We start from the raw sequence: 26,730 nt of genomic DNA, 5'->3' as shown, positions 1-26,730 counted from the left end.
GTCTGTACTCAGCTGCATATTTAATCAAATGTGTGCTGTTTGTGGGGAGATATGAGTGCGTTCCGTGGGAATTTGCTAATATTCATGTTAAAAGGTGGGTGGGGAAGGGAATTTGGGATTACTTAAATTAGTACGGGTTAGTAAATATTGATGCGGGGAAAGAGTCTGGGAAAGAGATTACAAATATTTCGTGGTGTGGTGACAATAGACGCATTGGTTGTCACAATTAGTAAATAACATAGGAAAATAATGGGTATGAGTTGAAATACTTAATTTTATCCAGCATTTTTCACCTAAATTTATGTAAGTAGGATCTTCTAATTATATATAGGGTATTTAACAGATGAAATTTCGTTTAGAACACCATCAATTAAATGGTAAACTCTTTTACACTTTCTAATTATGTTAATGTCGTGAGAAATAGTAATAATGGCACAGTGAGAGCAGTAAGTGGATATAATGTCAATAATTTGTAGTGTTTGATCATTAATTGACGAATCAATTGAAGACTGATTTTGAAAAACAATAGGTTCGTCAATAAGGACAAGGTTAAAATTTTTAGAGTATAGTAAAATTCTGCAAGTGTACAGGTATCTCAAGTATATTTCTGAAATAACGAAAGGCTTAAAATTACTTTCATATATTTGATGACGTTTCTTTCCAGTAAGGTAGTTGTATACACCTTCAATTTTTGATGCTTCTGTCTCTTCATTCATAAAGTGACATTGAGAGTTATGGTAGGAATTTGAAGTTGAATGTAAAGCTGAATTTGATGAAGATGAAAAATTAGATACAGGTGTTTTTTTTTGTAAGATTATCTTCGAGTATATACCATTTAAGTTGTTATTTATGTATTTATATATTCCACATATTTTTAAAACACTTTGTATTTCGTTATCGCTAAATTGTAAGAAAGGATCAATAATATCTCTTACAGTGCAATTTGGGATAATACAAACAACTTGCGGTATAACTCCAATGTAATTTCTAAGGAGATGTCTTGGAATTGAGTGAATTTGTTGCCCCATAAGGGTAATTGATCCAGTTAAAATAGGTGATATATTTAAAATCGCATTGAATAGAGATGATTTACCCGACCCAGTTCTACCAATAATTCCGATAACTTCACCACTATAAGCATTTAGAGATATGTTTTTGAGTATACATTTTGATGTATCTGGAAAAGGATCTATATTTCTAATATAATAGTCAATAGAAACGTTTCTAACGGATAAAATTGGTAATTTATTGGAAAAATCATTTCCTGAAAGAAGTGAGACAAAAATATTTTCATATGTCCTCTTGATTTCATTGTTTCCATTTTTTTTTATAAACAGAATTTTCCTGTTTGATTTCATGTTCAAACTCAGTAGTATTTTCCTCTCAATTATTTCATCTTTATGGGAATTGTAGTTAATTTCTTTGTCTTTTTGTGTAATTTGCTCGCCAAGTTCGATCATCCTCTCTACACTGCACATTTCTTTTTCCATTTGAATCCAATCAACCATCAATGTGGTTGCGTTTTCTGCCAAGGAAAGACATTTTGATATTCCCCATGCTATTGTTAATGGTTGTGAGAGAATATTGATGTAATAGTAAAAAGTGGAATTTGGGATCTTCTCGTGTAAATATTTAATAGAAATTGGGGAAATAAATCGGATGATGGAGTTTAAAAATGAAATAGGAAGTATAAATAATTGTATTCTTGTGTTGCACCATATCAATGAAGTATGTTGCAGAAATCTGATTCTCTGCATATATTCCAATATATTCAATGAAAATCTTTCAAAATGATCACCATTCTTAAGTAAAAATATTGTTCTTGTTCCTTCTAGAGTCGATGACATTATTGAACAAAGAGGTGAGAATGCAACTAAATTAGATCTTTGAAGATTCCTGCTTGCAGATGTCATAGGGATGAATATTTTAAACATTACTGAAGCCATTATTATAACAAATATTGGAAGAGTCCACGGAGCCAAAATAGAAAGTATAACAATATTAATAATAAATGAAATTAAGCCCCATGAAACTCTCCCAATACTTCTCATTGTATTCCAGTCAACGAGAATAATATCTGTTGAAAATTTATTCAATATTTGACCAACTGGTATTTTGATTAAGGTCGGGATGGATGAATTAATAAGTATCTTATATAACAAATTATTGTGGAAATATTTACATGCCTGAATACAAGCTATACCTTCAAATACATATGCACCGAGTGTACCAAGAATAATAATAAATAACAAGTAACCAAATCTTTCAACTATTTTATATACATCTAATTCAATATTATCACTATCATGACTAAAATTACTTCCCAAAAATAATTTCAGAGGCTTCATAAATCCATCCAAAGCAAATCTAGAAACGTGCTTCCTCAAGTCTATATTCCTAGAAGGACCATAAGGAACTAAATTAATAGGTGAATCACCCTTAACTGGAATATCATCTTTTGAGTTGTCTTCCGTTCCGGATATTAAGTTTAAGATATAAGTTAGACTAAATTGGCTTATGTTTCCTCCAATTACGGTTACAATAATTCCAATAATAATTAGTGTTAGGGTTAATTTATTTACACTACGTAAGTAATATTTGTATGCCTTAAAACTGACTGAACCATAATCACTTATTTTCTCCAATAAGGGAGACGATTCTTTCGAATGCATAATATTGCAGAAATCGATTTCTGAAACGTATTTAACTTGAATCAAAGAGTCTGTTTCGCTTCCATTATTGCCATTTGTTGGTGAATTTGAGTTGCTATTCTGGGAGCTGTGGTCATCATTTAACTCAACTTCACCCAACGATAATGAATATGGTGAGCTTAAATTAGGTGTACTATGTTGTTCTTGAAGTGCATTGTTGGTTCTAGAATTGATATTTCCGTGAATGTTTGGATTATTATTGTTTAAATCATTACTTGTCTTATAACAACTCATATTAAAGATGTAGTTGTTTAAGTCCAACCCCGATTTTTTAAAGAAAGCACAACCCTCAGTAATCCCCTCATTTATGAATTTATATTCCCTAATTGAACATGAAAAAGACCCAACATACTTTGACAACAGTATATCCTTCAAAGTTGGTGATATTACCAAAATGGTATTTGCTTCCCTTAAAGCTGCACCAATTCCAGAGAATAGTTTTGACAAAATATGAACAGCCACTGGAATGTCCACAGAACGAAAACAGTTATCCAAAATAAATAAGTGATTAAAGTCAGGGTCTCTCTTTTTCAACATATTATATCTATAGAGAGCCCTTGCAATACCAATTCTGGCAATCTGACCACCACTTAAGGATTGCTTGTTATCAACAAATCTTAGATCTTTTTCCTTCCATGTCGAAATATCTTCCCCTAAATCGCATATGCCAAGGACATTGGTATATAGTTCTTTTATCATTGGAGATCCACATAATATTATTGATCTTATAGTACCAGAAGGTATCCATGGATCATGTGGACACCAAAAAATAGGCATTTCTAAAGCATCTTTAATGTAGAAAATTGAGTCTTTAAAATTGTTGATTCTTGGTCCAATTTGACAACCAAAATCATTGTATCCAAGTATGGTTTGAATAAAAATAAGTAAGCGTTCGGAAGAATGGTCTTCAATGATAGTCAAGCAATTTTTTTCAACTTGAAACATGTTAATATTAATTCTGTCTTCATAAATTTCATTAATAAGTTCAACATTTTTAATTAGCACAACATTATTATCGTTTAGAGTTCTCAGTCTTGAGTGGTTATGATCGTCATCTATATTGATGTTGACATTAATGTTAGTATTCACCGAGCAGTTGACACTGTCTTCTAAACAATTACCATCCTCGGTGTTCATTACGCTCTCAAATGCTAATGAACTGTTTTGATGATCTAGATGATCCTCAACTCCTATAGAGCCTTCCAATTTGCTACCTCTTTGACTATCTCGAATTTCTATATTTTTAACAATCAAATGCATAATTAGAGGCTCGAGTCTTATTCTTGAATTATTACCTTCAATAATGGTTGATATTAATATAGGAAGGTCCGCTAGCCGTTGAGAGAACATATCAATAACAAAATATGACGTAATTATATTTCCAGGAGAAACATCGAGTTTATATAGTATTGAATAAACAACAGTAGTGCGGAAAAGTACATATTGCGTAATTAAGTTTCCAGTAGAGTAAAGTACCGACGAGATGGATTGAAACAATATAAATTTTTTACGTGTTTTTAGCTCATCTATTCTTGATCTATTTATTATCCAGTAAAATAGACTTTCCCAACCCATAAATTTTATCGTCGATATCCTTCTGATCATAAAATCCATTAAATTCATTCTTTCATCACGTTTAATTAAGTAATTCCATTTAAAAATAGCAACATAAAGTTCTAATACGACCACAAGTAACGACATAAATATTATGCAATACATTGCTGGCCTGTTTAGTGTAGAACCTCCCATGGTTTTTGCCAAAACTGAAATAACCATAATTATTCTAATAGGTATTATTACCACGTCAACAATAGATGTTACTACTTTAACTAAAACATTCATGTCTACCAATATACTGTTAAAAATACTTGTAGTATCCTCATTATCTGTTGAAGCTTCTGGAAAATAGTAAACTCTGTTTATTCCTCTATATAACAATGAACGGTAAATAATATGAGTAATACTCCCCTGAATTCTCACAGTTAGACGGCAGATATAATATCCAAGTTGAGTCGAGGCTAAAATCATTATAAGTTGCAAGACTCCTATCGATATTGCTAGGAATATCCCCTTTTTACGCTCATTTTCGTATTCACTACCTATATTTGGATCTAACTTTGATATTTTTTCTATTGTATTCAGATTTTTATTTAATATAGTGGCAATAAAAATACCAAGTAATTCGCAGAAGAACTTTCCTAACAATATCTTTAACAAGGATCCTCTAAACAAATTAAATAATACCAAAAATATGTTTACATTGTACACATCGCCATTATCCTTTCTATTGTTCTTTCTATATACTCTCATTATCTCTTCTTCAAATCTGTTTGCCCAGTAAATTGTAGAATCTGACTCCAGAATCTTCGGGAAGTCGGATGGATTCTTGCTGCACTCTTTTGAGGACTTATATATGTATTCGTCTAACCATCCTAAAGTTAGCTTGCTCCAAATACTTGCTTGTTTAGGATGACCCCATGCTTGCTTTTGCAATATGTTTCTGTAATATTTCTCAAACTTATCGGACCTCAACATCGCCGTTCAAATTTATATTGTCGGTAATTCACAATTTAATCCCTTTTTAACCCGTAAAACTATAATTAGAATTCCAATTTCAAGTTGCCATTTAAGTGTGAAATGAACTACAAATCACCAAATCGACGTCAATTTCCGTGAGTTCGAGTGTAAAAGAGAACTAGCAACTTGAAAACTTAGAAAGAGTAAGTAAAGTTCTCATCAAATGTTTTCTTTTCAGAACAATCAGTTTCCTTATTAACTTTTTACAGACCATTAATAAGGCAATACCGGTACGTAATTTTTAACCATATAGACCGCCATTTGTGGCGGATTATACCTACTTTACTATAGATCACATGCATGTATACGTAGATATTTATTTAGGTCAATGCCAACAAACATTATTGCCTTTTTTGTGGCTAGCTGGTTTAAAGTTGGCCAAAGTCGCGAGACTACATTAAGGGAGTCATTGTAAGACGAGGAAAAGCTTGATTTTCAGCTCGGGTGTGGGAAAAATGTGGGGGGAAGGGGATAAGTTGAATGCATAACTATAATCATGGAGACTGGTGAATTTGTAAAGACTTTTTTGGGAAAGTTGATTAAAACAGAGTGTTAATATTTAGATATTTTGAACTAAGTTCTATTTCTCTCTTTTTATTCTTTTTTCCCCTTCTGAATGTGTTTTTTGGAACGTGACTGGACGTACCTCAATGATATATTTTCTTTTCTTTTTTATACAATTAATGTTATTTCGTTAGTTGAGATATTTATATTGAGTTAAAAATGTTATTAATATTTGCTATATTTGGTTATTTAGCATACTTTGTAAGTTTTGCTTTATTGAAAAGGGAAGAGTTAGTAGTGTAATGTTGCTGACTTGGGAATGAAGTACAATGTTAACCGTATTAATTACTCCACTTGTTGCTCGTTATACTAATTAATCTAATAGGTAAAATATGGAAATGGATTGGTCTTAAATAAGACTGACATTAATGAGTATTCAAATGATGAAATGTACACAATTTGTGAACTTGTGTGGAATGAGACAGAAAAACTTGGTTATAATGTAAATCGAAATCAAGGTGCCTGCATAAATATGATCAAAGATGTTTACAAGTTAAGGAAGTAAGTATTAAAAAAAAGTTTGATCGGTCTAAACTAATTACGTGAAAAAAGATTGATGCCTATGGCAGAGTTCGATTTGACAAAATATTCAGTATTGACAGAAGAGGTGGAGGATCCAGTTAATACGGATATTTATACAGGAAATTTGACGTTAATAACAGGAAAAAATGTAGGTAACACTAGTTCACTTCAAATCAGTACATTTAATTAACTCTTTTGTTTAAACAATAGGGTGATGAGATTGAGTCATTGGTTTATGGGAAGGCCTTATACGAAAGGATTTTGAACTCAAAGTAAGTTTAAAAGAGATATCTTTCTTTATATCCAAAAAAGGGTCATATAGTTTTGAAACGAACAAAGTTAATGATAATATTTACTATATTTAATATCAGAATCCCAGATAATTTTGACTTGAGAAGTAATAGTGCAAATTTAAAAGAGGGAGGAAGTTGTATAACATTTCCAGATAATCAAGGAAAATGCGCTAATTGCTATAATTATTCAGCATTATCGTCCATAGAAGGAGCTTTTTGCAGACAAATTGGTGTTTTAATTCCACAACTCTCACAACAAAATTCATTGGATTGTTGGTTAAAGAAAAAAGGAGCAAAAAAGGCTTGTAATGGAGGCCAAACTTTTGAGGTGTACAACTATGCACTGAAAAGCAAGGTATGCACAAAAGATTCGTATCCACCAACTACATTTAAAACAGGAAAAGTTGGCATTTGTAATACAAGTTGCAATCAATGTGCTAGTATAAATGATTTTATGTGGAATTACACAGGTTCAAGCAACAATTATGATGATCCTTGGAAAGTTATTACGCATGCTATTTACAACTACGGACCAGTTACAGTTAGTATATGTTCACTAATGCCTGGTAAGTTATTGTATTAATTCACTATGGGAGATATAGTAAATTAATTACTATCGACTCTATAATAGGTTTCAACTATTATTCTGGTGGATTCTACGAACCACCTACATGTGGCAGCATCTGGTGTGGAACAAGACAAGTAGACCACGCAGTTACACTAGTTGGATACGGAACAACCCATGAGGGAAGGAGATATTACATAATGAAAAATAGTTGGGGAGTTGGTTGGGGTAACAAGGGATTTATGAATATTAGTGCCGATATGTGTAGCACATTCTTCAACCCGGCTTGGGTAACTTCTGTTAAACTAGAAAACATATCAGAACATTGTTCGAATAACAAACCGAAAATTTCTGAAATAGCAAGTGATTTTGTAATATAGTTAAAATATTAATGGGTCTTACGTTAAAATTTAGATATTAACCCCAAACTAAATGCAATAAAAACCACAATTACGATCATTTCACAGTTGATACTACAACTACAACTATGGTTGTTGGAATCAAATCGACCATATCAATCAATTGAATCGGATTACAAATCAAATGCCTTTTGGCGAATACATTACAAGAACTGATTAATTGGCAAAAACACTAGTAAAGCATCATACATCTAACCAACAAAGAGAAACAGACCCTAGATATAGAGTTCCAGTATAATAAATAACCATAATGGCATTGAAAATTGTAATAACTAATAATAAAACAAAAATGAGAACGGAAATATAATTCAGAACAATTATTTTTAATAAATTTAATTACTAAAATATTAAAATTTAAAAAATGTGAATTGTTAAGGGTAATGAATGATAAGGACGGTGAAACCTCTTTGGTTTTAAACAAAACACGGATGAATGTATGTAAGTTTGAAGTAATGAAAACCAACACAAAACAATGAGATATTTCAAATACCATTCTCAATAATTCACTAAAGTTGCTTGTAACGAAGTTAAATTAATTAGCTATTTGCCCCAATAATGAAACAACGGAAGCGGATTTTTCAGTGGAAATCCCTTGATTTTCATTCAAGTCAAATGGGGATAAAGCTTTTTTACATAATTCATTTATTGAACAGGAGTCTCTGAATGAATGAAGACCTTTATCCCCGGAATATCCAATACACACCTTAATTGCCAAATCATGATTAAGTGTAATACCATAAGTAGAGATTGCATTCTGTTTCTGAGCTTCATTAAGGAACTCGACTACAAATCTCTTAGATATTGAGCCACAGTTTATCATTGACTTTGAAACATAGTAAAATCTAATGGCTTTAGCGAAAAGAAGTGGTGATGTTAGATACTTTTTAAAGTACCTTTCAGCATTAAATGTATATGTTGAACCACCAAGAAATTTAAATCTTTCAGAAGCACTAATTATTATTTTTGTTACATTCCAAGCGGTACCTCTATTTGTATAACAACTAACGAATGATGCACAAATCTCTTCTGCCAATTCGCGTGTTAGACCAACTTGATGGTATTTACCAGAAGTAATGATGGCAATACAGCTACGTTTCATGTTTTTCTTAGTCGTATCAAATTTTCTAGTTATTCTGTACCAAAAACGTACAAGGGCGTTCCTACCCACAATTCTTGTACCTGCATCTACAATCTGTGAAAATTGCAAGAAACCATAAATATCACTAAGTATTTCTGAGCCAACATTGGAAGATGCTACTTTGAATATTTTGTTGGCTAGACAAATAGATGCTGCAGATGTTGATTCTGAGTGACCGTAAAACATCAAGTACTGTCCAAATTTAGGTAGTTCTGAAATTAATGATCTTCTTGGATTGAACGCCATAACATACTGAAATGGAAGAAGTTCAGCCACAATCGGTGGGTATACTACGGATCTATCTGAGTTAAAAAACCCTGAGACTAATTGATTATCATTAAAAGCGTCTAATAAACCTCTTAAATATGGATAATCATTAATTATACCAGGGAATATTGTGTCTATAATATTAGCGTATTCGTACAGTAATATGTCTGGGATAGTTGGATCCACTCCAAAACATAAAGGACCACCAAATTGTTCAACTTTATCTCGTACAAATTCCTCTACTTGAAACAAAGTTATCATTGGACCAGATACAACATCACCATCTGAAATAAAATCTTCAGAGCTTAATATTGCTTCAACTGAACCCTCCTTTCCCATTATCGGCGCTAGCCACCCAGAAAAGAATTCATTGGCAGTTACACTAGCACTTTTGACTATACTCTCTTGAAAACCTAAGCCTTCTCCAATGAGTTGGGGGTTGTACTTTTCGGCCAGATAAATCATCTGATCCAATGTCTCAGTCATGTATTTTGTTTTTCTTGTATTTGTACAATCAACCAAAAAGGGCAAATTAGGCCTAGAGGTTGGGTCTATCTTAGCTATTATGCCTTTGTACAAACCATGCCAATCTGAGAAATCGTATACACCCTCTTCTGTAAAGCCTCCAAAACCATGGATTGTATAAGACAACTTTGACAATTCGGTTACGAGACGAAGAAGGTTCCCTCTGCCTCTAAAACCAGTCCAATAGCCAACGTGCAGGTTAATGTTTGGGTAGAGTTCTGGATATTTACAAAAATCCAATCCCTTTGTTGCCTCCTCGTTTATGTCAGCAGAATAACCTTTATCAAATAGTGCTACCAATGATAATATACAGACAAATATGATTTTACTCATTTTGATCCTATATTATTGGTCACCTCGATAAATTTAACTAATAGAGTAAGTATTAATTTTCCAGTTAAAACTTTTAGACCTAAATAGTAAATTCAAAAACTAAAATTACAATATTTCAAAGTGGCCATTAAACTAGACCTTTTTACTTTCGTTTTGTCAAAACGCCTCAATTTATTCCTTTTATAACTCGAAGGTACATAATTTTTAAGTTTTGTCTCACCTTTTTTAATATACATTTCAAGTTATTTTCCATCGTGTCTACTGAAAGTAGCATCTCAAACTTTAATGAGATGTAACAATATAACTACGAGTGGGTACCCGTGTGGATGTAATCGACCATACTATATCGAACATACCGGATCCCATCCGAACTCCGAAGTCAAGCGGTATAAGGTCCGGTTAGTACTGGGATGGGGGACCACCCGGGAAGACCAGGATGTCGATTGCCTCCCTTTTTGTGCTCAGTCCTGAACATTTCCTAAGTTATGTGTGAAGTGTTATTCGTGACCCACAAACTATGTTACTCATGAAACTGTTCCACGTGGTTATCTTGTTTCAAGTTCAGTACCAAATAAATTTGTTTTTGTAATTCATCTCAAATACTTAATGTAGGCGCCGAGAACGTGGTTTATTTCGCGGGAAAGTACCCTATTTATATTTAATTAAGTTTTTTTTTATTACATTGGATATTTAAGATGAATAAGCATTATTAGACCTTGTCATTAATTAGTGATGAACTTTTACAGTCTTTGTACTTTTAAAATTATGTCGTTTTCTTCCTCTTTATCACTTCTTTTACCAATAGTAACTTTTCCAATACAAAGTAACGATGCTCCACGCCGTTGAATGATAATTAACTTTGTAGAATAGCAATATATTTTCTAACTAAAGAGATAGATAAAAAGATACAAATGTTTAGTTTTACATGTATTGATAATATAATAATATAACTACGAGTGGGTACCCGTGAGGATGTAATCGACCATACTATATCGAACATACCGGATCCCATCCGAACTCCGAAGTCAAGCGGTATAAGGTCCGGTTAGTACTGGGATGGGGGACCACCCGGGAAGACCAGGATGTCGATTGCCTCCTTTTTACGTAATGCCAAAAAGATTTGCCCTTTTACCCTCTCAAAAACTGCCGACCTGAATTTCGTGCTTTCATCTCTTTTAATATACACAAGAACAAATCTTGTATATTGTACTGAAATCGTTTTTATCAATCTATCTCTAACACAGTTTTCCAATATATTGTCGAGTATCGATTTATTTGTGTTGTTTTCTAAATAGCAAAACAATGTTTAACCGAAAACTGATTTATACTTCAAATATGAAAAAATGTCACGAATGTGTTATTCTAATAGTTTTCATTTATTATTTTGATCAATCAAAACTAAGTTTAAAGATGATATATTCATGAACATAGTTATTACAATCTAGTTAAACAAATATGACAAATAAATAAATAAAATGCATTACGTTAGCCAAAACTTGCATTAAAATTAGTTCTTCCCACAACTACTTTTTTTCATTAAATATGAATTATATGCAAATTGATACCTTAAATAATGACTTTCAGAGCAGAGATGGAAAACATCGAATTAATTCCATAGTGATTTGTGACTTCATTAAGCTACTTTCACAGAAGTAATATTACTCTCTAAAAAGATAGCAATTTGGTACAAATAGCCTGAAAATGCGTACCTATTGGAAGCGATAATCATATGGATAATTTATAAACTGTTGGGTTTCTAAAAACCATTAGGAAAAAGCTGTGGTACTATTTGCCATAATATAAGCATTGCTCTTCACATTCAACACAAACCGAAGAGGAAATGCGAAGCAATTACAATGGTCAGAAAGGAAGAACACGGAACATAAAAAGGGGCAATCGACATCCTGGTCTTCCCGGGTGGTCCCCCATCCCAGTACTAACCGGACCTTATACCGCTTGACTTCGGAGTTCGGATGGGATCCGGTATGTTCGATATAGTATGGTCGATTACATCCTCACGGGTACCCACTCGTAGTTATATTATTATATTATCAATACATGTAAAACTAAAACAACAGTGTTTGGCATAAGAAAAGAGTCGACTTATTCAAAAATAAGAAAAATAAACATACAAAAGAAGTAATTTACTGAATGATTTACTTTTTGATTCAATAACAAGATAGACAATTTCGTAATAATATGGAAATTCAATTTTGATACGAGCTCCTACGAGGGTACAGGAAATTGGGGTAAAAAATCATATATATTGGTTAAAAGTTGTCGTGACATAAAAATACAGGATTCTTGTGGTAATAAAGATAAAAATAGTGACTCAAAAATCATTTATGTAACTTCTTAATTGACTTGTGGCTAGGCATTGATAATTAAAATATAAACGAATAACATCATTGACATTATACGAGTAACTAGATACTGGTACTGAATAGGAAAACAAGACCAGAAAGCAGCAGTTTGATGTTCAATTCGTTATTTAAAAAGATCATTGAACAAATAAAAGGACAAACCTCATTAAAAAAACAAGTGGGAATATATATTTTGAAAATTTGGCGGTAAAGTGAGCTGCCTGAAACAAATGATAAAGTAGTAATAAAATCAAAATATTTGCTTAACAACGGAATAATCTAGAAATAATAATAATAGTAATAATATTGGATGTAACTGAATGGGTGGGTATTAAAGTTTGAATTTAGATAATAATGGATTAAAATGTTGATGAATTGAATTAAACCACTTTTAAAGATGAATTTAAGGAAGAATGAGTTATTCAACCCGCAAAGATGGTTACTATTGGCAATAATAATAGTAATATATTCAAATATAGTTTTTTGTGATTGGAATATAGAATGGATTAAGTCAAAACTCCTATTAAAGTCTAGTAAATCTGATGGCAATATAGAGAATTTTAATTTCAATGAGATACCAGGCAGAATATTGAGTTTTATTGATTTTAATAATGACAAATTTACAGATATAATAGTTTATAGTGAGATTGAATCAACAATACGGGTATTATTGTGGAACTCAACAGTGAACAACTTTGTCAGCAAATATTTTTTTGAGTTCAAGGATGGAACAGTGGCATCTTCATTACCAGGAGACTGGAATGGAGATGGGAGTATGGATATATTACTTACATATTATGTTGAGAAAAAAGAAAGTAACAGTTTTTTTTCGAGCAAAAAAATTAAGAATGAATTTGGGATGGCACTGTTTGTCCAAAATATAGAAAACAACCATGAATTAATAGAATTATGGAGAACTGATTTGAATAACGAGTTAACTGTAGTAGAACCACTAGTTTTCGATTTAAATGGAGATGGGTTGCTCGATTTGTTATGCGAATCTGAGGACGGAAAGAGATTCGTTTTACTGAATTTTTGCAATTCACTTGATTTAGTTAACTTGAAAAGACCATTTAAGAGATATGATTGGGGAAGTGATTTATCTGAGTGGATAGATATAGGTTCTTCACAAAACAAGGGTAGTTACGGCAGATTAGTTGAGAACCACTCTTCTTCTTTTATAGATATGGATGGTGATTGCAGGTCTGACTTGGTACTAGAGGTTTACTTTAATGACGAAGTTGAACAAGATAAAAACCATTTGGATGAGGAATTAGGTATTTATGGGAAAAACATTAAGAAAGGACTAGAGATATGGATCAATACAATGGTTGATGGGATTGCTAAATTCAGGAAATATGTACCAGAAACAAATAGCGAAAATATTAATAATTCAGGACTAATTATTCTTCCACATGGTTCAGGAAGCATTTCATATTCAGATTTTAATAGAGATGGAACGATTGATTTAATTGTCCCTGTTTGTGTTATGGGAAAAGATGGATGTGAGTCCAAAAGTCGGTTGGTTTTCATTCCGAATATCCACGAATATAATAATTGTATAACTGATAGTAAAACCGGTTTTTTTGGATATAACTTAAAAGAGTACAACAGCGGTAATAACAATCTTTCCGTTAGATGCAAAAACTCTAAAATGCTTTGTAAAAGTTCAACATTTACGATACACAGTTTTACCGATGATGATAATAGTTTGATATTTCGGGATACATTTGTTACAGAGAAGAAAAAGCAGAGCAATTCATTTTTTTCTTCATTATTTGGAGGTTCGTTTATGGACAAAAACATAAAACCAGAAACAACTTTGCATAATGGTTTTACTGTTTCACTGATATATGACAATAGTGGTGAACCTGTTGATAACGAAATCATTATTGATAAAGTATATAATAGTAAAGAAACCTCTGAGGATGGTGTATTAAATGATGAAAATGACAATCAATTTAATGTAATGGCTAATCAAATGGTATCCTTATTTTCTTTTTTCCCAAACAAGCAAAAGAGTAAAGATATTGAGTTACAGTGGGGCCTAAATAATAGAGGGACTGTCATTTTTAGTGTAGGAGATTTTAATTCAGATGGTTATCCTGATATATTGGCAGTTGTTATGTATCCAAATAACACTAGACAGTTGAAATTAATCGAAAATTTACCTATAATATTAAATACCGGAAATGATAATTCTACATTTAATTTATATACAGGTAAAAACATGAGTAGTAATAAATTTGGACTTATTGGAGGAATATGGCAATTTTGGTACAATAAATTGTTATATTCACTGAGAAAAGCCATGTATTGGTTTTCAGGATTTGTTTTTAGTCCGGAGATATACCTCAATTTTGATTCAATATATAGAAAATTCGGAGTGTCGAGAATAGTTAATACATTTTCTGATTTTTCCGTAGATTACGGTGCCTTTTTTGACATTTATGATAATGGTTTTTTGGACATTATATCTATTTCGTATCCATATGAGAAAGCCGGAAAAAGCTTGTGTAAGGTTAATATTAAATTTGCCTCAATTGAAAATACAAATTTATTTATTAAGGTTTCAGCTTTGAGTTATATTTCATCAACCATTGGTAATGCTGTTATTGGTAATGATTTTAAAACAAGTGGTGGTAGTAGCAAAATAAACAAAGCAAACGGAAGAAACGGTGATATTGGTAATATTGGTAGTGATCACAATAATGGTGTCACATCCTACGGTACTACGATTAGAATCAGGATGACAAGTTTAACAGGTAATGACATATTGATGAGTTCGTCTCAGTTTTCACAGTCAACTAACGGCGTTCTACAGACTCCTTTTGTGATTTTTGGTCTGGGTAAGACAAATAATTACATTGAAGAATTATATGTCGGAACTAATTATGCCACAAACAATTATATTGGTTTAGATGGTAATTTTGGAGGCAATAATAATGAAGTTACAGGTTCAAGTAATTTGGGATTTAAGAATTTGTTTGATAAAAGAGTTGGTGGATTGAATCACAGATATGAGCAGTTCAAATATTCTTATGTTTGGACTGGATTAATACCAAATACCAGAGTTATTGCACAATTGAATCCTTTAAACAATCCACAAGTTTGGACTTTAGTATTATCAGTAAGTCCGAAAAAATCATTAAAGGGCATATTAATAGCATCCATTATTGCATTGTTTGTTATTGGTGTAATTGTTTTGATTTTGGACCAAAGGGAGAAGGCAGAGGATTTAAAAGAACACCAAGGATTTAAGAGCAACTTTATTTCGGCATAACAATGTATGGATACGGGTACACATTAAGTTACTGTTGCTAATATTATTATTAATTTCTAATCTTTGACAAGTTATTTTAAATTAAATTAAGATATGTGAATCCATTATCTTTTGTTCTTATTTTTTCTTCTCTGAATGTTTGGTTGAATACTATTTGTCTTTAACAGAAGAAAGGGACTACCGTTTACTTACTTACATTGTAGGTGTGGTTCTATACTATAAAAAACAATTTAAAAATGATGACTAATGATTTATGCGTTAAAGGAAATGTGTGTTGGATATCGAAACAAATAACTAATCATCTGGATTCTTGCTAATAAGTGAAAGTAAATAGTGCTAATTTCAAGTAACAATTGCACTATTAAAATGAACTACAAAACAATAATACAATGTGGATAAGTCTGGATTAAATACTTTTGTTAAATGCATAAATCGTATAAATATATTTATAGTCACAAACTAAACCTTTTATCCGTAGTGTTACAAAGTTTCTGTATCATGTTGCAAAATTCTTCGAAGTCAACTTCTCCATCATAGTTGGAGTCGACTTCAGATATAATTTCACTCCAAATTGAACTTTCTAACCGTTGAATTCCAAATAGAGATGCTAATTCATCAATACTTATTCTTCCATTGCTGTCTTGATCAAACTTTTGAAAAGCAGATTCAAGCTTTTCCTTACTCAAAAGTGACTTTCTGTCCATTGCAACGGTGACAAACTCTGAATAGTCAATGTAACCGTTTCTATCAAAGTCGGCTGCTCCAATTATAGAATCAACCTCGCTTTCAATTTGAGGTATATCAAAAGTGGCTACTTCTTCACCAAGTAGTCTGGAATAACCATCTATGAGTTCCTGACGGTCTAGTTGTCCATCCCCATTTTTATCGATATGCCTAAATATCTCAGTTAATTCTTTTGTTTCCTCTTGAGAGGTTAGTTTAGATGCTATAAATAAAAGAGCAGCCTGAGCAAGTTTTTGTGAACTTTGGAACTTTCTCATGTTCTCAATGGCATTAGCCAAACTTGGCAACTCAACACCAGATTCTTTTTTGCTACACATTTCTTTTATCCATGGATGTTCCAAAGCTTGTTGGGCCGATATTCTTCTTTGTGAATCAAATTGAAGCATTTGTTTAATCAAGTCTTTAGCTCCTTCTGATACGTTTCTCCATTCTGGTGAGTCAAATGTGTATTTACCCTTTTCTACTTTTCTTAGTATTTCTTGGTCAGTTTGACCTCCAAATGGTGGATATCCTGATAATAGAATAAAAAGTATAACACCTATTGACCATACATCACATTTTTCATCGTATTTCTTTCTCAATACTTCTGGAGCTATATAATAAGCTGTTCCAAGTCTTTCCTTCATCTTTTTCTGATGCTCAAACACGGCAGACAAACCAAAGTCAACTATTTTGATCATTGCATCCTTATCTTTAGATTCAAGCAATAAGTTCTCTGGCTTTAAATCTCTGTGAACTATATTATTTTTGTGTAAATACGTTACGCCACTCAAGACTTGTTTTATTATTACAGCTGCATCCACTTCATTAAATTTAAGTCTATGTATTATTTCGTCAAATAACTCTCCACCTTTGTAGCACTCCATTACAAGATAGTAGTTTCTCTTGTCCTCAAAAAAGTCATACAATTTCATTATATTTGGATGGTCCAATAACTTAAGTACTGCTACCTCCTCTAATAATGTTGTATTTGCAGGCATATTTACTGTGCATTTTCTTATTATCTTTATCGCCCTTTCTACATTTGAAACCTTATCTTTGCACAGAAGAACCTCACCATACGCACCTGAACCAAGTTTTCTTATTCTTTGATACATCTCAGACAAATGGCCTTTTTTAGGTGTTATAAACATTCCTGGAGTTGCGTGTAGATCCACTAATGTACTTGTTTTCTTCTCATCGTTATTATCCTTTTTATTTTCTTCCTTAAACTTTCTTCTTGACACAAACTCCACATTTGCTCTTGAGTTTCTGCAACCCATTTTAAGTCCTTTTTATTTTTTTTGTGTATTTGTGGCTGTTCCCATACATATATACACTGTACCGTGTCAACACTTATTCCTGTTTCTTTTCTGTACTCTTGATAATGTATTATATAATTACCTTATTTGCAGTTAAGCCACACACTACACAACTTATTCTGATTCTTTATATTGCTTTTATCTTCTATTATTATTCTTGCAGGAAAAAATTGCCTGATATACACTTTCTTTGCACTGTGTATCTGTGAAAAAGTTAATGATAGGGGAAAGGGAGACTCTTTTCTCACTATATCGGCTTACTTTACTCTGTAAATTAATTCAATTTCGAGCTTAAATCACCAACCTTGCCATTATTTCAAGGTTTAAAACCTCGAGCCCTTTTCGCTTTGCTTTACTCCCTGATAAAAACCTTTTACACTGCTCACTTTATATTCTTGCTATTTTCCTATGAACTTAAAACTCAAGTGTACCAAACCCTGATAATTCCTTTTTAATATACTTTTTTTGTGTATTAAACCCCCTTTATTTCCAATTATGTGCAATCTTTTCTTTGAAACTGTCTTTTTTGCCTTTTTGCACTTTTTAGTGTACTTTCAACATATAGCATAGCTGCATGAAGGCGCGGACTCACGCCGCCATGTATGGGCGGTATGGTATATGGATTTGGCGGTAGGCGCGGCCGAGAAAAAGTTTTGTAGAAAGCACAACGCCTGAGTTTTGCATGGCAGCATTGAAGTAGATATTTAAATGAAAAGAGTGGTTTAAAGGACAACGAGCGAGACATACAAGAAGGGGATAATAGGACACAAACAGCTTATTATAGATGTGTGAGTACCAAATATAATTTGGAATCAAATGTTTTAACGACGATAAGGGGGGTGATGGTGCAAAACTTAATAAAAAGATTCGAAGGTTGAATAATAAATAGCAGATATAACTTTGATAGAGTGTCGTGTGTAATATCTTAGAAACTGTACTATTATAGAGGGTGGAGAGAATAAACATGCAAAGCTAGATAGTAGCCATTCGAAAATTATACAAGTCAAATAAGTACTTTAAAATGGAAACTAAGGAGAATAAAGTAAATAATTGCGAAAGGAACGGGAAAGATCACACAGAAAAGCAGATATCTGGTGAACAAAATGGAATTGGGGTGAAGGTTATAACTAAATACGACCTTAGGAAGTTATTAGGGAGCGGTTGGAAAGAGAAGAAACACAAAATACTTGATTTCAGTGGCGAAGAGTTCAAATTAATAACTTTAAGGGGAAAGGATGGAGGCATATTAAATCCAAATTTGGATACATCTGAGATAGAAAGAATATACCTTGGAGATAATGAACTAACTGATCTGGAGAATGTATTTAGTTTAAAGGATTCGTATAATTTTTACACACTCATAGAATTAGATTTGAGTGGGAACAAACTATCCGATCAGAGTATAGAAAATCCGTTAAACCTTCCTTTTTTACTAAAACTGGACTTAAGTATGAACAGCTTCACAAAGATTCCTGATCTAAGTTTGCTTGAAAATCTCATAAATTTGGATTTATCTATAAATAACATATCTTCTCCAAGTGAAGGTGGTGCAGAGGAGTTGGAAATGTGGAACGGGATAAGGAAGTGCAAAAAACTGCGAATATTGGATTTATCATTTAATAATTTGAACATTCTTCCGAGTACATTAGTGGGACTATTATGTACATTTAAGAATACTTTGGTGGGATTGAACCTGAAAGGGAATCCATTTTGCGAAATATTTCCGGAATACAAATCTATGATAGTTACAGCTCTCCCAAATTTAAAATACTTGGATGGGAAAAAACTCAAATTATCTCAAAAAAGGAGAAATTCTAACTTTAACTTCGGGCTTTTGCAGGGATATGACGATGTGTTTGAACTTAGATTGGGAAGAAGGTATGACGTAACTAAGATGCTTAAGGTAAATACAGAACAAGAATTTAATTTGGATAATAATAAAGCATACAGAGGTGATAATGTAAACCATGAGAGACTTGATTACCTTATTGAGATACTAGAGTGTATGATGGAAGAGGAGAATTCAATATTGCTATGCTCAAGGTTTCTGCAGGGATGTGAAAAAATATACAACGAAACAATGAAACCGTGGACAATAGACGGAGGTGGAGATCTTGGAGACGTTGATGTGTTCGAATCAAGGAGATTTATACAAGTGTTTAGCAAAGAATGTAAATTACCTAGTGAAAGAGAAAGAGAGACAGAAAAATTTATTGAGTTGTCAGCAATAGCCTTGGAAAGGCAAGAGAAGGATCCGGTTTCTGGAACAGATTTCTGTAGAATATGGTTGCTGACTGCACTTGCAAGACTGATGCATATTCCAGTTGGTGGTCTTGCTATCTCAATAGCTCGTTTACTTGGAAATTTGATGGAAAGAAAAGATGCTCAAAATGAGATTAGCTACATTATCGGTACATTTGTGCTTCCTTGTCTCAAAGGAAGACTTTTTTCCGACCCAATAGTGCAAACCGTGCTGGCTTGTATATCAATTCTTCCACAATCTAGACTTATGGCAGCTGCATTAAGGGATGAAATTAAGCTTATATTGGAATACACCTTATCACATGTTAGAACAGAATTTCACAGACCATTGATGTCGGTTTTGGCTCTCGCGTCACTTTACAAAGACAATGCAATTATACTCTCAGGATACGGAGTTCCAGTTGATCTTGCTGGAACCTTAATTACGCTTTATCTGTATTCAACTCCCAGTTCGGGTAAGCTGAATAGCTCAATTGGGGATATGGGAAACCAAGGAGAGTCATTGGCTGTGCTTGGTAGAAGAGAAACAAAAAACATTACCATGTATGAATGGTCTTCTATAGAACATATTATAAATGATAATACATCAGACTACATCATGAGAGAAATACCTGGATCAGATAATTTAGGAAGTGGAGACGTATTTTCAATATACAAATTAGCCAAATTGTTAGCAAAAAGGAGGAACAAAAATATAAAGGGAGAATTAAAGACAAACAAACAAAAAGAGACGTTAAGTCTAGGTATACTTCCTGATTTTGTTAAGTTTAATGAATTTCAACAGTCACTTATAACATACTATCTTCAAATAGTGAGGAATTGCTGTCTTGCATCTAAAAAAGTAGCGGCTTCATGTACAGAACTCGGATTGCATTCAAATTTCTTAATGCCCTTGTTATCGGAGTTTTTGTCTGCAGGAAAGACATTTATGTTTGATGAGAGTTCATCCAAGTTATGTTCTGAGATTATTTATACTATATCTAGTCTATTGGAGGCGAGTGAACCTGCACTCGCACAAATGGTTGTTAATTTTCACTTAATTGACTGGCTTTTAATACCACTTAAAGAGACACCATTTGGAGATCCAGATGTGGTATCCGCATCTACAAATGCAATATTAAACATACTCAACAGGAGGGAGTACTTGGAATCAATGCAAAACGCTCCTTTAACACAAACCTTTACAACCGTGGGAAAATCACTAACTATATTTACTGGAGAGGCCCCTATAGGTTCTCAACTAAGCTACTCAGCAGACGGTGAGGCTTTTCCTGTGCTTAATTACATTATTCAGCAACTTGATTACCTAATTCCAAAATTAGAGTTTTTAAGTGGGAATCAATATTTTAAAGAGCTCATTTCAAAATACTGCTCCAATTTAGAAAATTATCATGTATCAAATAACAACAGATTAAAAGACGTGAGTTCATATTCGACTCTAAGTTCTTTAGAAATGATGAAAAATGCCAACTCTTCCCATGTACATAAAAGCATTCAATCAATTTTAGATCTTTTGGTTTTTGTGTTTAGAAACAAAAATAGTAGTGTATGTGCTAAAATACTTAATGAAATATATACAAGAGGATATTGTATTCTGTTTATGAGACTATTAGAAGTGCCTTCAGAGACGATTCCTGCTTCTGCTATACAGATACTTTCTATGATAGACATCTCAGAAATGGATTTAATATCAATTCACGAATTTTTAAAGATATTAAAATTAGAGGCCTTTAAGAGAGGTAGTGGTCTGAATGATAATGAAGGTAAGCAAGACAAAGATAGCAGTGATAGTGAGGAAGATGAGCAGACTCCTGATAAAGATGTAATTAACGTTTCGACTCGTTCTAGGGTGAAAAAAAGAACCGGATCTGATTTTGACCTTTCAAATTCTAGAAGTGGCGAAAATAATATCAATGATGTGGTGAATATAGTTGTGGATGGAGATGAGAATGACTCAACATTTGATATACTTGGACACTTTTGGATGCATCTTCTTAATTACATAAGAAGAATGGTTAACAATAAAGGTAGTACGAATTGGCACATATTCAAAGATACATTTTCAGAAGATATAGGTTTAATTGTATTTTTGGGACTAAAGTATTCCTGGAATCAGTTTATAATGAATTCTCCATTTAGATTAGTAGTTAGCCATTTAAGCAATGTAACTGAATTTCAATTAGACGACATATACACTATTTTGTCATCATCTAGACTAATAAGAGCTCTCTCTAGGCATGATGGATTCAGGGAACATTTAAGGCGAAAGGAAATTCAGACACTCTTTGAATATTCGCTAAAAAAAGAGGAAAAATACTTCGCTGCCTTTGATCCAGATACAGCTTTAGAGATATCTTGGTGTGGAAGATCTGTAGTCTGGTTGCTTGGGACTCTAAGGGGTCAAAATAGACTCTCCTGTTCTAAAAAGGTGGCAACAAGGATATTGAGTCGTTTGGCTGATATATTGATTGGGGTCACAGATAGGGAACTTTATGATTTAGAAGGTGTTCAATTGGACAAAACTTTGATGTATCAAAGACAAACAAGTTCAGTAGCTGAGGGTCTAACCTCATTAGAGAGTTGTTTTTCTTTCATTGTGTCAAGAGAGTCAGCCATATGGGATCTTTCGCTCGAACCTTTTGTGGAACAACTTTTGTTTTTGGAAGAAAAGGAACTCATCGATAAACTTGAACAAGAGGAACTTTTTATAGAGCAAGATGGGATTACAAAGACTTTAGCATTTTTATCTAGCCTGATAGATGAGAAACTTAGAAACAAGGAATCCTCAAATTCTGCTTACGAGGGAGGCAACAGGGATGAAGTATCAGCAAATAGGACTAATTCAACTTTCTCAGCAGCCAACTATTGGGCAGGAGTTCTTAAAGGTTCACTTTTAATTAAGGAGAAAGCATTGATCAAATTGTCAAAGGCATCAAAATCAAGAATTAGAGATCAAAGAGAAGATACCTATATTAAAGAAGGTACCGATACAGAGAATAACATTGAATCTGAATCTGAAGACTTGGAATCTAATTTTTCAGACTCAATATCCTCTCCCTCAGATCTGGAAAAGTTGATGATTTTGTCAGATTCTGATACAGAAATAGCGGAGATTGCAGAAGCAGACTACCAAGAAAACCCAAATGAAGAAATTGAGATAATACACCCAAAAACAAGAAACATTCTTCACGGAATATATCACAAATATGGCCCACTTACTACTGGATCTGGGGAGGAGCTGGCTTCTACTGAAGGATTGTCTGAAACGAATATAATAGAAGGAAGTTCTGAGGGAAATTTAGGACTAAGAACGTCAACTTTAAGCACTGAAAAATGTATTTCAGCACAAAACAAGCTCTTAGGAACGGGAAAAGTATGGAATAATATTATCTCTGGATCTATAAACAATCATTTACCTGTATCTGCTTATTTAAGAATAGTATATGCATGTTTAAAATCGAATACAAGTACATCTTTAAGGAAGTATGCAAGAAAAACTATGTCGCAACCTTATATCCTGGAAACAACAGCAAAGTTAGTGCTTAGTTGTGGTCTATTAGAATCACATGTTGCTTCAAAATTTTTATTAATACTTGGTAATATATTTGAAACCGATCCAAAACAAGACGCATTGTCAATGGATAGACTTATTCCGTTGTATATAGGCTTCTGGTTTGTGAATAATATACTCAATGAAGTGGCATATATTCTCCACCAATCAACTAGAAGACACTTACTCCCAGAGGAACAGCTTCTTTGTACAACATTTTCAAGAGCAATTTTGGCGATGGTAGATCACATTGGTAGCATACAATTTTCGAGACTGGAATCAATACAGGAATATGGTATGGAGAAAGTACTTAGATTCTTCTTTTCACCACTACTTGTGGATTGTTTGCAACAGATGGTTTTGTTTGATATACAGCTTTCAATAGGAAGTTCTCATGGTACATATACAGCTCACGTTCCACTAATGTTTAAAAGACGATATAGCCCTGGAAGAATTGGTGAGATATCGACTCCAGAAACCTTAATTAATCTAAGAGAGACAATGAGACAGTGCTGTTGCAAATCTCTTTCTTCAATGATGGAAAAGTCTTCTAGTTTAAGATATCGTATATTGGAAGGATTTACCTATCAATCCGTATTTCGTCACTTCCCTTTGAGACGTTCTTTTCTTTTTGAGCTTCTTGAGGACGTTAACACGCAACACTTTGGGAGGGGTATCGAATTATTTCTCTCATTTTACTATAAGAGAAATGAAAGAGTCATTGGGACTTATCCATGTTATATTTTTATTCAGTCTAAGGACGACATTATGGGAAGAATAAAACCTAGAGATAGAGAAGGAGAGGCAAAAAAGAAGAGCAAAGGCGGTGGGCTAGGAGAAATGTTGGGGATAAACGAATTGGTTGATGGGATTACTGGAGGAAAGGGAAAGTCTCCGGTAGATGAATTGGCCGACGAGTATAGGACTCCAAAAAGATGTGTCGCTGTCATAACAACGCGTGCTTACTATATATTCGAAAGACCCGATACAGTTAGAAATGTGATTTCTAATGAGCAATATAAGTACAAAAGAGACCCTGTAGTGATAGCAAAAAGGGAATATGCGGATTTAAGGAGAATAGTAAAGAGCTTTTTGGGGGACCAAATAATGATGTTAGGTTGGGATTTCAGTTCTTTATTGAAACTAAATAAAGAGGGTAGTGATTTAATTTACAACAAAAGAATACAGGGACCTATATGGAAGAACACTTTTTACGATATCATAATATTTGACAAAATAGAGGACAGAGATCACATGTTGAACTTACTCAAGACAAGAACGGAGGGTAGGGTTATTGGTGAAGAAAGAGCCGGAGGAGGGATTTCACCTGTAAGCATTAACTACGACTTTGTAAGTAGAGTTTGTTTAGGTTTGATACTAAGGTTGGAAAATATAAGGGCTGTCCAATTTGCTCTCTCTGAGAAACTTGGGAAAAATGAATTAAATAAACCAAAAATAGATAAACTTTATTCATTAAAACAAGTTGAAAACAAGAAAAAAAATGACTTTTTCATAATAGATGATATACTTGACTATGTAATGGACTATGTCTTTCCACCAAATAAGAATTCAAGATTTCCAAGTAAACCATATCCAAGAGCAGCTGTGCTCCATGATATAAAAAAAGCTGAGGTTAGGTTGTACGTTATTACAATAAATAGTATATATGAACTAGAGGTTGACTGGAGATATTGGTTTTGTCCAGATTCAAATATGCTTGAAACTAGGGATGATCTTTACTTTAGAAAGGAAATGGAGGTGCCTCCTGAAATCGATATTCTAGATATTGGAATAACTAACTCCAAAAACACAGATATTTCAGATTCTGGTGCTAGAGTTGGCCTCCTCAACTTTTTAGGTTTCATTGACCAAATACCACGAATGGATATAGATGTTAGTAGAATATCTGGTTCTCAAAACGAAATAATATCCAAGTTCCAAGAAAATGGTGCACATGTTTCACAAAATAATGAAATTAATTCCAAGTCAAGCGAAAAACATGGAAGAGATAGGGGTGGAAAACACAGAGATGGAGGCAAAACTGGAAAAAATAGTAGGGATGATGACAATGGCACAAGAAAAAGTAAAGAGTCAAGCAACAACAATGAAAATTCATTAAAAGCAAACCAAGGAATAATATCACTAAAAAACTTTAGATCGGAACACGCAACATGGTACGAGTCAAAACTAGAAAGTGCAAGAATTAACTTGTTCACAAAAATAAGAGTTTTTAGGATACACAGACTCAGGATCGCCCAGTTTGGACCTCTTGAAGAGCCTGAAGTTAAGTTAGTTTATCAATTACCTCCTAAAAAAAAGAGTAAAAGATCAAAAAAAGAATCTGAAAGAAACAAGGGAATAAAAGAAAAGAGTGAGGTAAAACAAACCTTAAAAGTAACGAGCAGTGACGAGGACCCACTCACTGACTCCAACAGCGAATCAGAAAGTGATGAGTACAACGAAGATGGCTCAAACGAAAACATATCATCCAAAGAAAGAAAATATATGACTAGATTAACTTCTCTAGATTTGATATTTATGGATGACTCCGCAAGGGAAAGGTTTAAAGTCGGCATAGCTATTGTTATAAATGAGCTTGAAAATTCAAGTGACTGGAAAAGGAGGATGGTTCCCGTACAAAATCATCCAGGAAGCAGTGGAAAAGAAGTTGAAAAAACCAGAAAAAGAGGTTCACAACGTAATCTTCTCAGTTTCTAGAATAGTGTACCCCGCCGGTTATATGGTGCAAATTTATCAGTACTTCGTTTCAGGATCTAATCCAGGAATCACTATAATTGGGATAAGTTTGTCGAATAAAAATTGTTTACCAACTTAGATTTATAAATCGCTAAAGAAGATGTTGTAATGACTTCATTTTTAGTATTTCCCTTAAATACACGTCCATGGCGCCAGCGCCAACGTTCTTATGGACTTTGGCCTAGTAATTAAGCAGGAATAGTAAATAAAAAGATAATTATATCATCTCTTTTTCATTTTTACCTTGGGATTGTCCGGAAATCAGTTGGACTGCCCCTTTACATTCCTGTTTGTTTTGGAGCTTCTAAGTTCTAATCTGCAGGTTATAGGATTTAAGAGTATAGATTTCATAAATTAGATAAAACGGAAGCGGATAGATTGTCGTTTTGGGGTTTATATACGACAAAATACATATTTGTGGTGTTAGGAATATATTTTATTGGCTTCGTTGGCGTTTAAAATATAAGATAAGTATACGAACAGTTTAGACAGGGCGATAGTTAAAGGCGTGGAATGAGAAGGAACGACATTTAACATAGTTTTTAATATATATGGA

The 26,730-nt window shown here is 33.2% G+C and overlaps 6 protein-coding genes across 6 annotated transcripts; 3 read left to right on the top strand and 3 right to left on the bottom strand.

Moving 5' to 3' along the window:
• Positions 1–317: 317 nt before the first annotated feature.
• On the bottom strand, positions 318–5,246 carry FG379_003720 (ABC transporter; the record flags this gene model as incomplete). The annotated part of the gene is made up of 1 exon (XM_067329348.1): positions 318–5,246. The coding sequence occupies one exon, from the start codon at positions 5,244–5,246 to the stop codon at positions 318–320; it is 4,929 nt and encodes a 1,642-aa protein (XP_067184033.1).
• A 765-nt stretch (positions 5,247–6,011) lies between these two features.
• On the top strand, positions 6,012–7,807 carry FG379_003718 (uncharacterized protein; the record flags this gene model as incomplete). Its single annotated transcript, XM_067329346.1, has 7 exons — positions 6,012–6,053; positions 6,178–6,353; positions 6,405–6,522; positions 6,585–6,646; positions 6,746–7,233; positions 7,299–7,595; positions 7,647–7,807. The coding sequence occupies 7 exons, from the start codon at positions 6,012–6,014 to the stop codon at positions 7,805–7,807; spliced, it is 1,344 nt and encodes a 447-aa protein (XP_067184031.1).
• Positions 7,808–8,183: 376 nt separating this feature from the next.
• Positions 8,184–9,914, bottom strand: FG379_003717 (uncharacterized protein; the record flags this gene model as incomplete). Its single annotated transcript, XM_067329345.1, has 1 exon — positions 8,184–9,914. The coding sequence occupies one exon, from the start codon at positions 9,912–9,914 to the stop codon at positions 8,184–8,186; it is 1,731 nt and encodes a 576-aa protein (XP_067184030.1).
• A 2,760-nt stretch (positions 9,915–12,674) lies between these two features.
• On the top strand, positions 12,675–15,560 carry FG379_003716 (uncharacterized protein; the record flags this gene model as incomplete). Its single annotated transcript, XM_067329344.1, has 1 exon — positions 12,675–15,560. The coding sequence occupies one exon, from the start codon at positions 12,675–12,677 to the stop codon at positions 15,558–15,560; it is 2,886 nt and encodes a 961-aa protein (XP_067184029.1).
• A 452-nt stretch (positions 15,561–16,012) lies between these two features.
• FG379_003715 (calmodulin-domain kinase 1) lies at positions 16,013–17,566 on the bottom strand (the record flags this gene model as incomplete). Its single annotated transcript, XM_067329343.1, has 1 exon — positions 16,013–17,566. The coding sequence occupies one exon, from the start codon at positions 17,564–17,566 to the stop codon at positions 16,013–16,015; it is 1,554 nt and encodes a 517-aa protein (XP_067184028.1).
• Positions 17,567–18,626: 1,060 nt separating this feature from the next.
• On the top strand, positions 18,627–26,135 carry FG379_003714 (leucine-rich repeat; the record flags this gene model as incomplete). The annotated part of the gene is made up of 1 exon (XM_067329342.1): positions 18,627–26,135. The coding sequence occupies one exon, from the start codon at positions 18,627–18,629 to the stop codon at positions 26,133–26,135; it is 7,509 nt and encodes a 2,502-aa protein (XP_067184027.1).
• Positions 26,136–26,730: the final 595 nt, after the last annotated feature.

This window comes from Cryptosporidium bovis (assembly GCF_009768925.1).
Source record: "Cryptosporidium bovis isolate 45015 chromosome Unknown contig_9, whole genome shotgun sequence".
Classification (NCBI taxonomy): Eukaryota; Apicomplexa; class Conoidasida; order Eucoccidiorida; family Cryptosporidiidae; genus Cryptosporidium; species Cryptosporidium bovis.
The sequence above is the reverse complement of the archived record's forward strand: the minus strand, read 5'-3'. Positions and strand labels throughout refer to the sequence as shown.